Source organism: Ascaphus truei, chromosome 3 (genome assembly GCF_040206685.1).
Source record: "Ascaphus truei isolate aAscTru1 chromosome 3, aAscTru1.hap1, whole genome shotgun sequence".
Classification (NCBI taxonomy): Eukaryota; Metazoa; Chordata; class Amphibia; order Anura; family Ascaphidae; genus Ascaphus; species Ascaphus truei.
In genome coordinates, this window is record NC_134485.1 from 127,909,277 (window position 1) to 127,921,528 (window position 12,252).

General features: G+C 43.2%; 1 protein-coding gene and 1 long non-coding RNA gene across 2 annotated transcripts in view; one reads left to right on the plus strand and one right to left on the minus strand.

Annotated features, from left to right (window-relative positions):
* DDX52 (DExD-box helicase 52) overlaps positions 1-10,008 on the minus strand; it is a 29,279-nt gene extending 19,271 nt beyond the window's left edge. Inside the window, exons 1-5 of the mRNA XM_075589526.1 lie at positions 9,854-10,008; positions 3,286-3,532; positions 2,686-2,822; positions 2,087-2,272; positions 1,063-1,206 (exon numbers count right to left, since the gene is read on the minus strand). Coding sequence (XP_075445641.1) covers positions 1,063-1,206; positions 2,087-2,272; positions 2,686-2,822; positions 3,286-3,532; positions 9,854-9,940 — 801 coding nt within the window. The 5' untranslated portion in view covers positions 9,941-10,008. The remainder of the gene's footprint in view (positions 1-1,062; positions 1,207-2,086; positions 2,273-2,685; positions 2,823-3,285; positions 3,533-9,853) is intronic.
* A 117-nt stretch (positions 10,009-10,125) lies between these two features.
* Positions 10,126-12,252, plus strand: part of LOC142489180 (uncharacterized) — a 44,263-nt gene continuing 42,136 nt past the window's right edge. Inside the window, exon 1 of the long non-coding RNA XR_012799811.1 lies at positions 10,126-10,389. This is a non-coding gene — a long non-coding RNA (uncharacterized LOC142489180). The remainder of the gene's footprint in view (positions 10,390-12,252) is intronic.

The window sequence follows — 12,252 nt, forward strand, 5'->3', positions numbered from 1 at the left end:
GAAATGGGGGGGGGGGGGGGGGGAAGGAGGGAAGGATAAAAAAGTAGCAACTGTATTTTGATGTTTAGATGTGTCGGAAAACAATAATAAAAAAATTAAAAAAGCTACAGATATGGCAGTGTGTACAGTACACCAATAGAAAGTCGTAATGTCATCTCCTGATAGTGCAGCTTTCTACCGGCTGTTGGAGCAAGGCGGACCCCTGCCGTCAGTGTTTCCACTGGGTACACTTTCCCAGTGGAAAAAATGCCTGTATCTCAGGAACCAGGGGGGGGGGCACAGTCCTGGTAATATAAAACAAATATAGACTACTGGCTTTAATACTTGCGGTCAGTACTTACTGCAATAGATAGGATTGAGTCTTTGACCCGTCTGACTAGCACAGTGTTTTTCAACAGGGGTTTCTAGGAACCCTTGGGCATCCATAAAGGTTCCCTGCAATTTTCAAGTAATTTGGAAATTGTACCAATATAAAAGAATTTACAATGCGCCTGAAGTCAGTCGCGCTATTAGAGATGGTTGGGGTTCCTTACAATGCATTGGATCTCAGAAACACTATTAGAGAGAGGGTTGGGGTTATGAAGAATTTCATAATATAGTTATAGGTATTTGTTAACCGAAAAAAAAAAATTATTTTGAAAAGCACTGCATTAGTATCAGGCCCCCAGATCTGAAGTCAATAAAAACACATAAGCTTGTGCAAATTGCCAGAACTTATGCTTTACGGAGCAAAAATGTGAATACCACTAAACATAAATTAAAGCTGCATTAGAAAAACCTTCTTTATATTTAAAATTTTTGTATTAATAAGATTTTTATGTACTCTAGTCACAGAAAAAAACAAAGCAAAAAGACGACTAAATAAGAAAACCATTGGACAGCTGGCTGTTGGGGTTCACTCAATATTAAGAAGTCTGATTGCCAAAGGGCTGCCTGAACGTCTGCATTTTCCTGGGTATCCATCTTCCACCCATGTTTACTGCCTGGGGCCCCAGCGCTGTTTCTTTGGGTAGCACCACTTATTTATAGGGATAGTAACATTTCATGGAAGACAAATCCTACCTGGCTTGCAAGTTCTCTTGTTGGCGATATTATCAGTGCTCTGAAGCCTTCATTCATTGGTTGCTTCAGATGTGTTAAGATTGGAATAGAGAATGCCATAGTCTTTCCTGAACCCGTGGGAGCACAAGCCAGAAGTTCACGACCCTTTGGTAACATCATATAGAGTTAAAGTTAATAAGACATGACTTTCCTATTTGCATAGACCTCTGTTAAACGTTCTATACAATTTTTAAACGTTTAACTATAATTCTATGCGATGTCAACAATTTACTGATTCCTTATAAGAGCAGTAACCCACCCGAGACGTCAGGTCGCAATTTTACAAACATTCCAGGACAATCTTTAAAAATAAAAAAATAATGGAATTACTTGCATTTCATATATAAATAACCTATTGGACTTAACAGTCCCTGTTTTGTGTGTGTGTGTGTGGTGTGTGGTGTGTGTATGTGTATATGAACCGGGAGATGTTGACTACCTGATAACGGGGTGAGAAACATAATTTTATTAAGAATTGAATCTAATTTAACAATTCCTAAAGCAAGGATTTGACAATGTATGTTACTTGAGAAATTGAGCATGGTTTTATTTATTTTTTCCTTTGGGACTTCAAAATGAATGAGTGTTTCTCAATCCAAGCGTTTCCTCTACCTTTATCCTGCCCTTCTACTGCAGTGTTTCTCAACATCCGATCTCAGACGCGCTATTAGAGAGGGTTGGGGTTCCTTACAATGCATCTGATCTCAGGCGCACAATTAGAGAGGATTTGGGGTTCTGCAGAATTTAACAGTATAATTATAGAGTTCCTTAACAAAAAAACAAAAAAAAATGTTGGAAACCACTGATCTACTGCTATGCACCAACAGTTGCCAATAGTTAACTTGCTGTATAGAAAAAGTTTACATTTAAATGCGTGTGTAAATAAAAGTAGTATGTTAGGTGGATCACAGAAAGGTAACCGAATAGTCCTCCATCCCCAAAAATAAAAGTGCTTGGTCAAAAATGAAATATGCTGTCGCCTTACATGCAACATGATAGGTACTGCTTGCATCTGGATGGGGGTCGGTGTCTGGAAGCCAGCTTCTCGCACATTCTGCATCATTCTTGGGTGGATCTTATACTCTTGCTGAAGTTGTTCAAACGTGGCAATAGGTTCAGGAATATCTGTTCCTTGTATGTAAATCTTATGCTTATTCCTGAAATTATTTATCTATAATGGTAATGGAAATAAATAATAACATTTACAAACAACACCTTTTCAGTCTGCAATACACTTTAAAGCAGCAATAACAGGTTTAATTTAAAAAAAATAAAAAAATTGCATTACAGGATTGAAGCAGGTCGTCGCCGGAGCTGAACCCCATTCATTTCAGCTCCGGGGAACACCTTCCTGTGATAATTGCCTCCATAGGGGTTGTCAGCTATGCAATAAACAGTATAATTTGAATGAGGCTTCATTGCTTTCCACATCTGGGGGGGAGGGGGTGAATTGCTCCCACAAATATCTGATGCCTTCAGGGCATAGGATGACAAATATTCCCAATTATTTGTGCTTTATTTTCAATGTTTTTATTATTATTATTGTTCACACAGTAAGTAGAAAACAATCCATCTTTATGGTACCTTTTCCAATCGCTGCTGTTCTAGTTTCTCAGCAGTAGGTTTCTTTTGTTTCTTCTCTCTGTTATCCTTCAGGTTTGCCTCTAAAGAGGACATCCAGAGGATGGAATCATTTTCAGGTGTATGTTCTGCGTCAGCCGCTACAGAAAAAGAACAAACAGAATGGTATCACACTACAACTGATCTCCTCTTACATTACATGCATTAGAGAGAGAGAGTGGCACCGAGTGTGAAGCTGGGGAACCTGGTTCAATTCCCGGTTTCAGCTCCTTGTGACCTTGGGCAAGTCACTTTATTTCCCTGTGCCTCAGTCACCAAAAAATACAGATTGTAAGCTCCACCGGGCAGGGACTGTCTGCAAAATGTCTCTGTAAAGCGCTACCTAAAACTAGCAGCGCTATACAAGAACAAAAGAAATTATAAATCAATTAATTATTACTGTATTGACTCGCATTTCTACATGTTTACTTGCTCCTCCCATCTTATTACTATCAAATCCTGAATTGTTTTCTGCCATTAGCTGCCTCAATGATAAAATATGGAATCAGCCCTTTAGTGAGAGATGTATATTAAATAAAAATTAAGTTCTCATATTGCACATACCGTCTCTTTTCCTCTTCTTTGCTTTCTTCCCCACGTCTCCATTTATTTTCCTTGTTTGCCCTTTGGTAGAAACATCTCCTTTTTCTGTCTGACCTGGGTATTTCTTCACTGTAGTTTTTCCACTCACTTCAGTGGCTGCCATGCCATTTTCACATTTTTTAGGCAGCGGTTTTGTTTGGTTTCCAAAAAAATCGAGACTTTTGGAAACATTAGAAGAATGTAAATCACTCTCCTTACTCTTTGTCACCTGGAGGGGAAAAACATAATTTTACATTAATATATATATATATATATATAAAAAAAAAAACAGATTCCTTTTCAGCAAAAACCACTCTGGAAAAAAGATGGAGTAAATAATTTACAGGTTAACGTCTCAATTACTTGTTCATGCGTCAGCTTTTTAGCTTGTTCCAGATGCCTGAACAACCCATGGGGTAAGCCAGCACAGACATAAAACTATTCTTAGGGAATGCAAAGCATTATTGCACACTACCGCTTCACGGGAACTTCCTCATGAGTCACACTGTCGTCTGATATTCGAACATAAAATGTACAAAGCGTTACAAATAATTATCAGTGACATTCCTATCCTGATATTCAAATCCCAAACATTAAACACCAAGGGGCTAAATGAAGCATGTTTAGAAGTGTTACCTCTTACCTTCAAAATGCCCAAATAATATGATTTGCATCATTAGGTAAACCATAAAATGCTTACAGACAGTGAGTTGTCGGAATTTAACCGCCATCATCAAACTAACCTTTGGGTTGAACATAGAACGTATTCATTTCCAAACAAGGGTAAAAACATTGGAAGAAATGTCAACCCTGCCATAAAGTACTACACCAATACTTGTAAACGACTTCACCAGTGCAATAAGTATTCATGTTGTAGTAATAGCACATAAGTGGTATAAATACCAGTTGCCCTAATGCAGATTAAATTAGAAGGGAGCACAAGACCATTGTCAATGTTGCACAGCATAAAAGTGCAAAATTACATGATACGATTTTTACATTACGATTGATCAGGAATCTAAGTTGAGAGAGAAGCCCTCTAATCCATCTTATTGTGTGACAATACTAACTTAAATATACATATATGTGTGTGTGTATGCGTGTGTATACGCGAGTGTGTGTATACGCGAGTGTGTGTGTATACGCGAGAGTGTGTGTATACGCGAGAGTGTGTGTATACGCGAGTGTGTATATATATATATATATATAAAATGGAAATATTACGGTATGCTCATTTTCACATACTGTACGTACACTTTTTTTTTTAAATTACTAATCATGTTTCATTAGCTGAAAGGTTGTTTTATTGCACCTTTGTCTTCAGGACATTTTTTTCAGCTGACATTAACTCGGCCACTTTTTGAATGTTAGTCGAGCAGTTAGTACCAGGCCCACATAACTTGAACTGGGGAAAAGAGGGATATCTGATTAATCAGGACCGTGTACACGTGGAATTTTTGTCTAAGCCATTAGTCACTTGGGGACAGATTGCAATCTCCTTTCTGGGGACTTGCTCCTGCACTCGAGTGCATGGGATGTTCTGGCACTGAAAGCAGTACTACAGGTTGCATGGCTTTGTTGCTTTTCCTTATAGAATTGAAGCAGAGGGTCTCCGGAGCTGAATCCTGTTAATTTCAGCTCCAGGGACCCGCTGTTCCCAGAGATACATACCTCCGTAGGGGTGGCAGCATCTCTGCAGCCAGGGAAATGGCGGCAATTAAATACCCCACAAACCAATAGGAAGCTGTGACATCATCCCTTGCAGCTTCCTATTGGTCCACGTCACTGGGGGCTTTAAGCTGCACAGATTCCGGCAGTTCCCAAGGATGTGAAAATCTCTGGAAGCAGGATGTCCCCGGAGCTAAAATTAATGGGGTTCAGCTCTGGAGACCCCCTGCTTCAAAACTATGACAAAAAAAAAAAGCAAGTAGTACAACATGAAGTGCGGCTTTAACAAGGCAAACCTGCTGAAATAGTAAATTAGAACTAGTAGGTTCTCTGATGCTGAACCGCTTTTTTAGCAACACCTGTAGTTTTCAGTGCTGTGCTCCCTCATATAAAATTAAATATGGCCACCACAGATATCTTCCAAAAGGAAAATGCAATCAATGATGTCGCGTCTTTCTATTGGTCCGCAGATTCTATGAGATTTGGAGGCCATACCGTTTCCCCAGGGGGGAGCACCAGCACTGCTATGTATCTTAGGAAACAGGGGTTACCCTGAGCTAAAAATAGCACAATTGAGTTCCAGAGAACCTCATGTAGGCAGCATTGCTGCTTTAAGGGGTTAAAGTCTATAAGGGTAACTGCCACATGAAGATCCACAAAAATGGAGTTGACACCTTAATCAAAAAGGTGAGCTTACAGGTATGGCATCAGAGGGTATGTCTTTATTTATATAGCACCATTAGTGTACATAGCGCTTCACAGCAGTAATATGTGACAATCATTTAAATAATAAATAATATAAATAACACAAATGGGAGAAGTCCTTCAGACAAAAGTAACATTTAGGAAAAGAAGTACCTGCTCCAAAGAGCTTACAATCTAATTGGTTGGTAGGAAGAACGTAAAGAGACAGTAGGAGGGCGTTCTGGTAAGTGCGTCTGCAAGAGGCCAAGGTTAATGTATGAGGTGTTAATTATCAGCCATGGAGCTACTCATATGCTTCTTTAAGCAAGTGTGTTTTAAACTGGGCCTTAAAAGGTGGATCAAGAGGGTGCTAGTCGGATACTGAGAGGAAGGGCATTCCAGAGGAGTGGGGCAGTCAGTAGAAAGGTTTAAGGCGGGAGAGTGTTTAGATACAAAGGGGGTAGAGAGAAGACATCCTTGAGTAGAACGCAAGAGCCGGGATGGTGCATAGCGAGAAATTAGGGCTGAGATGTAAGGAGGAGCAGAAGAGTGTAAAGCTGTAAAAGTGAGGAGGAGAATTGAGTGTGTAATACAGGATTTGAGAGGAGAGTGATTTCAGCAGGGAAGACGCTGAGACAGATTTTGGAAAGAGTAGAGTGATTCTGGCAGCAGCATTTAGGATAGATTGTAGGGGAGACAGGAAGGCCAGACAGCAGGTCAGAGGAAAGGGTGTATCTTGGTAATATTACGGAGGGAAAAAAAACGACATTTTTTTGCTACCTTTTGAATGCGAGAAGAGAATGTGAGAGAGGAGTCGAGTGTGACCCCTAGGCAGCGTGCTTGGGCTACTGGGTGAATGATAGTACTTCCAAAAGTAATGTGAACGGAGGAAATAAGCCCATTTTTGGGAGGGAGTATGAGGAGCTCTGTTTTTGCAATGTTAAGTTTAAGTCGGTGGATGGCCATCCAGGATGATATAGCAGAGAGACATTCAGAAACTTTAGTCTGTAAGGTCAGGGGTAGAAAAGAACATTTGTGTGGCATCCGCATAGAGTTGACATTTGAATCCAAGAGATGTGATTAGGTCACCTAGAGAATGAGTATAGAGAAAAGAGATGGGGTCCCAGGACAGAGCCCTGGGGTACCCCCACAGAGAGATCGATAGAGGAGGAGATGTTAGCAGAAGAGACACTGAAAGTACAATGGGAGAGGTAAGAGGAGATCCAGGATAGTTTTTTTTTACGAATGCCAAGGGTATGGAGAATGTGAAGGAGAAAGGAAAAGAGGGTGGTCCACAGTATCAAATGCTGCAGAGAGGTCGAGTAATATGAGTGTAATGACCTCTCTGTCTTTGGCAGCATGGAGGCCCTTAGTTATTTTACTAAGGGCTGTTTCAGTGGAGTGAGCAGTGCAGAAGCCAGCTTGTAGAGGGTCTAGGAGAGAATAAGTGTTGAGAAAATGGAGCAAGTGAGAGAATACAAGACGTTCAAGGTGTTTAGAGGCAAAAGGCCGATAGTTAGAAAGACAGGTAGGGCCAAGCTTACTGTTTTTGAGTAATGGTATGACTGTTTCATGTTTATAGGAAGAGGGAAAGGTACCAGAGTAGAGGGAAGAGTTAGAAATGTGTGTGAGCGTAGAGATTATAGTAGGAGCAAGAGGTTTTAGAAAATGGGAGGGAATGGGGTCAAGAGTACAGGTGGTAGAGGGTGAAGAGGAAATCAGCAACAACACATCCTCCTCCGTGACAGCGGATAAAAAGTCCAGGAATGCAGGAGGAGAGTTGTGCGTGTTGATTAGTGAAGAAAAGTAGGTTTGTTTAGCCTGAGAGAGGGAAGAGTTGAAACAGGATAGCATAAATTTGTAGTGAAGGAAGTCTGCGAGAGTGTGAGATTTCCTCCAGAGGCGTTCAGAGGAACGAGTGCAGGAACGCAGCATGAGCGTGTGGGAATTTAGCCAGAGTCTGGTGTTCAAAGGGTGAGAACAGCAGAGAGAAAGTGGGGCATGTAGATCAAGAGGTGGGGGATAGGGCAGAGTTGTAGTTCCTGACAAGGTTGTCAGGGTTTGGAGCAGAGCTGAGAGAGGAGAGGGAGGAGCGTAAAGTGGAATCAAAGGCTGGTAAGGTTAATAGAGCGCAGGTCTCTGCAGAAACAAAGGGTAGATTGAGGTGGAGAAGGGGAGAAGCGAGAGAGAGAAAATTAGATGAGGTGGTCAGAGAGAGGAAAAGGGGAAATGGAGAAATCAGAGAGAGAAAAGTTTAGTGAAAACCAGGTCTAGGTAGTGGCCATCCTTGTGGGTGCTGGCTGCAGTCCACTGTTGAAGGCCAAAAGAAGAAGAGGTTAGAGAGAGAAAGCGGGAAGCCTAAGGGAGAGAGGGGTCTTCAATATGGCAGTTGAAGTCCCCAAGGAGACGAACAGGAGTGAGGAGAGAAAGAAAGAGAGCCAAGATTGAAAGTGAGAAAGACAGAACGGGGATGAATAGAGGTAGGTGGGCGATATATGACCGCCACATAGACAAGGAGAGGAGAGAAAAGCTGTACAGTGTGAGCCCCAAAGGAGGGAAAAGCAAGGGAGAGAAGGGTACTGTAGCGGTAGATAGAGGAGAGCAGGAGCCCCACGCCTCCACTCCTGCCATCAGGGCGTGGAGTGTGGGAGAAAGAAAGGCCACCATAAGAGAGGGCAGCTTCCAGAGCAGAGTCAGACTGAGTGAACCAGGTCTGAGTTATAGCAAATAGGAGCAGAGAGTGAGAGAGAAAGAAGTCATGCACAGAGGAACTTGTTAGAAAGGGAGCGAGCATTCCAAAGGGCACAGGAGAAAGGATGATAGGGGATGGGTATGAGGTTAGAGGGGTTGACATCCAAAGGAGTATAAGCTGTATGTGGAAGGCGAGGACAGGAGTATACAGAAATAAAGCAGGGACCAGGATTGGGAGAGGAGATATCCCCAGAAGCAAGGAGGAGAAGCATGGATAGAAATAGAATGTGTGAGGCTGATTTGTAGGGTTGTGTTTTAGTGCAGGGGATATAGCTGTGTAGTGTTAGAGGGCACAGGTAAGGCCGTGCCTATAGTGCCCGCGACAGTTGTATTTCGCTTTGCGGCGGCGGCGGCGCAGGCATTGATTGGTCCAGGGGCTGTCACATGAGGCGACAGCCCCTGAAAAATCAAATATTCCCGGCTTCCAAAAATCGCGTTGCCATCGCGCTTACTATAAGCTCACCCGGCGGCGACAATTCATTTGTTTTCGGTGACGTCGCGTCGTCGGCACTATAAGCGCGGCCTAAGAAAGGAGTTCATGTGAACTGAGAAGTAGTGAAGGATATATATATTTGTATTTAAACAAAATTACAACGTTGGCATTACATTTTCTCTAAGCTAGGCATTTTCATCCGCCATTTTATTGCCTCAAATTGTCAATGTGCTTTACACAAATATGTCCCTTGCACCATACTATGTGACAAAATGGGATATATTACAGTCTGCATCAATATATGTCTTCTGCTTTTCACCTACTCATCACGTTATGCCGCGATTATAGTCATCACGTGCCGCGAATACAAATGTGTTCCTCAACGAGGCTGCCCATAGGGTGCGCAAACGCTGTAGAGGACCACGCGGGCGATTTTTTAAAATACAAATCAATTTTTTTTTTGTGGCACAGCCGTGTCACATGTGCGGTTCAGCCAATAAGGGTTGACGCGTGACGTTAGGCGCACGCCACAACTATAAATCACAGCCTTAAGGAGGTGTGGATTTGTTGTAGTCTGCGCTACCTTTTAGGAGGACAAACATTGCAATTCCTTATAGATTAAATGACAGTGTACAGGGCTGTGAAAACCTCATAAGTTTCTTCAAGAAGGTGAGCCTTTCTGGTGTTGTAAACTTATCTGGCGAACGCTCGACACCAAACACTTAACTGTCAATAAGCAGATTTTTCATTACCTTAATGCACAAACCCCATCCATTTATTTGTACGTATTTATTTATTTGGAGAATGCATGTCACCCCCCTACCCTGTTAGTGTCTTCTATTGGGAGCATGCAACTGAACAACGTGCTGATGAATGAGACATAGAGGAATGAGACATAGAGGAATGAGACATAGAGGAATGAGACATAGAGAGATGAGACATAGAGAGCTGAGACATAGAGAGCTGAGACACAAGCCCCCCCCCCCTCTCCCAAGCTCTGCTTCACACCCGCACCTTGAACTTCTCGGCATCCCTGCTGAACCTCTTCAGATCAAACCTGGCCCCGGACCCCAGCTTGCGGAACAGATCGAAGGTGTCCATGTTTACCCAGCCTGCTCCACGAAAAGACAGAAGACCAGACCCACGTGTTGAGCCCAAAGGATGCGAAGCTTTGTGATAGGGCGACGGCGAAGGTAAGGGCGGAAGTACCCTGGAGTTCCAACAGTTGCACGTGCTTGACGTCATGACCTCACTGTAGACATTTTTGGTGTGGGCAAAGTGCTCTTTTTACGACGCTTTAACTCTTTCACTGCCAGAGTCCTGCAGCACAATCCTTTGCATTGCGTTTCACAAGCCTTGTGGCAGGGAAGGGATTAATTACTTGAAATTATGATTGTCAGCTTTCCCATACTGCTCTTTATGTAATCATGATCGCATACTAAAAATTCTACAGAAGTTCAGTTTTGGAAAAAAACAGTTGATTTTTTTTTTGTGCAGAGCCGCTTACAAATCCAAGATATAACTGCTGATGAATTCCATCCCATTTGTGGGTAGGTATTTATTTTCAAAAGGGAAATACATATGTGTGTGTGTATATCCATATTGGTATTTAAGATGTGAGGAAGGTAGTGGGGTCATGTGATGGGGAGAGTGTGGATGGCATGGGGTGGAGAGTGTGAAATTGGAGATGTAGTGAAATCGGGGGGGGAAGCAGACTGACACGGCGCGTAAGAGAGTGAAATGGAAGGTGAGAGAGTGACATGGGGGGAGGTGGGGGGCGGGGTGACACTTGCTCCCTGTGCACCGGGAAGAGAGAATGGAGGTTGCAGCCATGGGTAGGAACTTTTCCCCGTCCCCTCCAATTAGCGGCTTCATGCCAGCGTGCAGATGAATACTGCCCCGCTCCTCCTCTTAGGCCACGATTATAGTTGGCGCGCGACGTGGCGCATGATATCCCGCGGGCCTGTCGCTCGCACAAAACATGCACTGAGGCTGGAGGCAATCGGGAGGCGTGGCAGACGCGTCACCAGGCTGGTTCGCCCTCATTGGCTGAACCGCCCATGTGACGCGTAAAAACTTTCATTTCTATTTTTACAAAATCGACGGCACGGTCGCTCTGCAGCACTTGCGTGCACTATGGGCGGCCTCATTGAGGAACACACATTTATGTGCGAGCATGCCACTAATCGCAGCCTTACCCTCAGAACGCGTGATTTGCACAGGAGAGGAGCTGTCTTTAAACAGCTTTCCAGAGGGAGTGAGGAGCAGCTCTGGTCCGTGGCAGCAACGTCCCGCTCCCTTTTCACCAGAGAAAGAGGGAAAGAAGGACGCTGTGCTCAGGTTAGGGCTACTCGATACTGGGGCCCATCCGGTGTCAGATTTCCCGTTTCCCGGGCCTAGGGTGGCACAATCTGGTGGTGTTACTTCTGAAGACACATTCTGTGCTGAAAGCCACATTGTACAGCCTATTCACATGAATGGGCTGTAAGTGGGCATATTTACCAAGCCATGTTGGACATACATTTTATGGAGTAGCACTGCTTAGTAAATATGGCTCAGAATCTCAGGAGAGCATTTTTAAATTTTCCTCATTGGGCGAACCGCTCACGTGACACGCGAGCGAACGGCAGATTCAAATTTGCTTGCTTGGTAAGCGCCGCGCATGCTCATGCGCTTGCTCACGCTGGCCACACACTTTGCCATATGTTAGAGGTTTCAGAGGAGTTGGTTTGAGGTAGCCAATTGAAATACATTTGAATAGCACTGTAGGAGATGCATGCAGAGGTTAAAACAGGAGAATTATTTTAGGGGAAAAATATAGGGTTTTGATTAGCCAAAGTTTCAACAACATTAAATACAGTGTATGTTTAGCATAAAGGAGCATCAAAAAGAAACATGCCTAGCTTCTACCTAAATCTCTGACTATTACAGTGTGTTGTCCTGATCTACAGTATAGGTTGGAGGGCTAAACCGTTTAGCAACGATAACACACAAAGTCAGTGGGAGGTAAGTTCATCCTCAGGGCCCCCAGCTTCCTTCTGGCTAAGGTATTGGTGGAAAGTCCACGTGCAGTGTGGTGTCTCTCTACCGCTGTCCACGGTGCGTATACCTTCCTGGATCAGAGTCTTGAGAACTGATAGCTGTAGCCTTTTTGAAGCTCTCAATTGAGCCAGCTGAGCAGACTAATTAAGACAGTCTGCTCTGGGATTAAACTCAGTGCTAGGCTCAACTTCTGTATACAGGTTTCCCATGCTTCGTTATCAGACAGGATATCCACCCAGTCACAAGCATCTGTGAAGTTTGCGTAGATATACTGTACAAGCCTTTTATATCAAGTTTTGCATGTGACACATCTTTAGCCAAAGAGGTTTATAGTAACAATCATAATTGATATCGAATGGGAAAAGAAAATT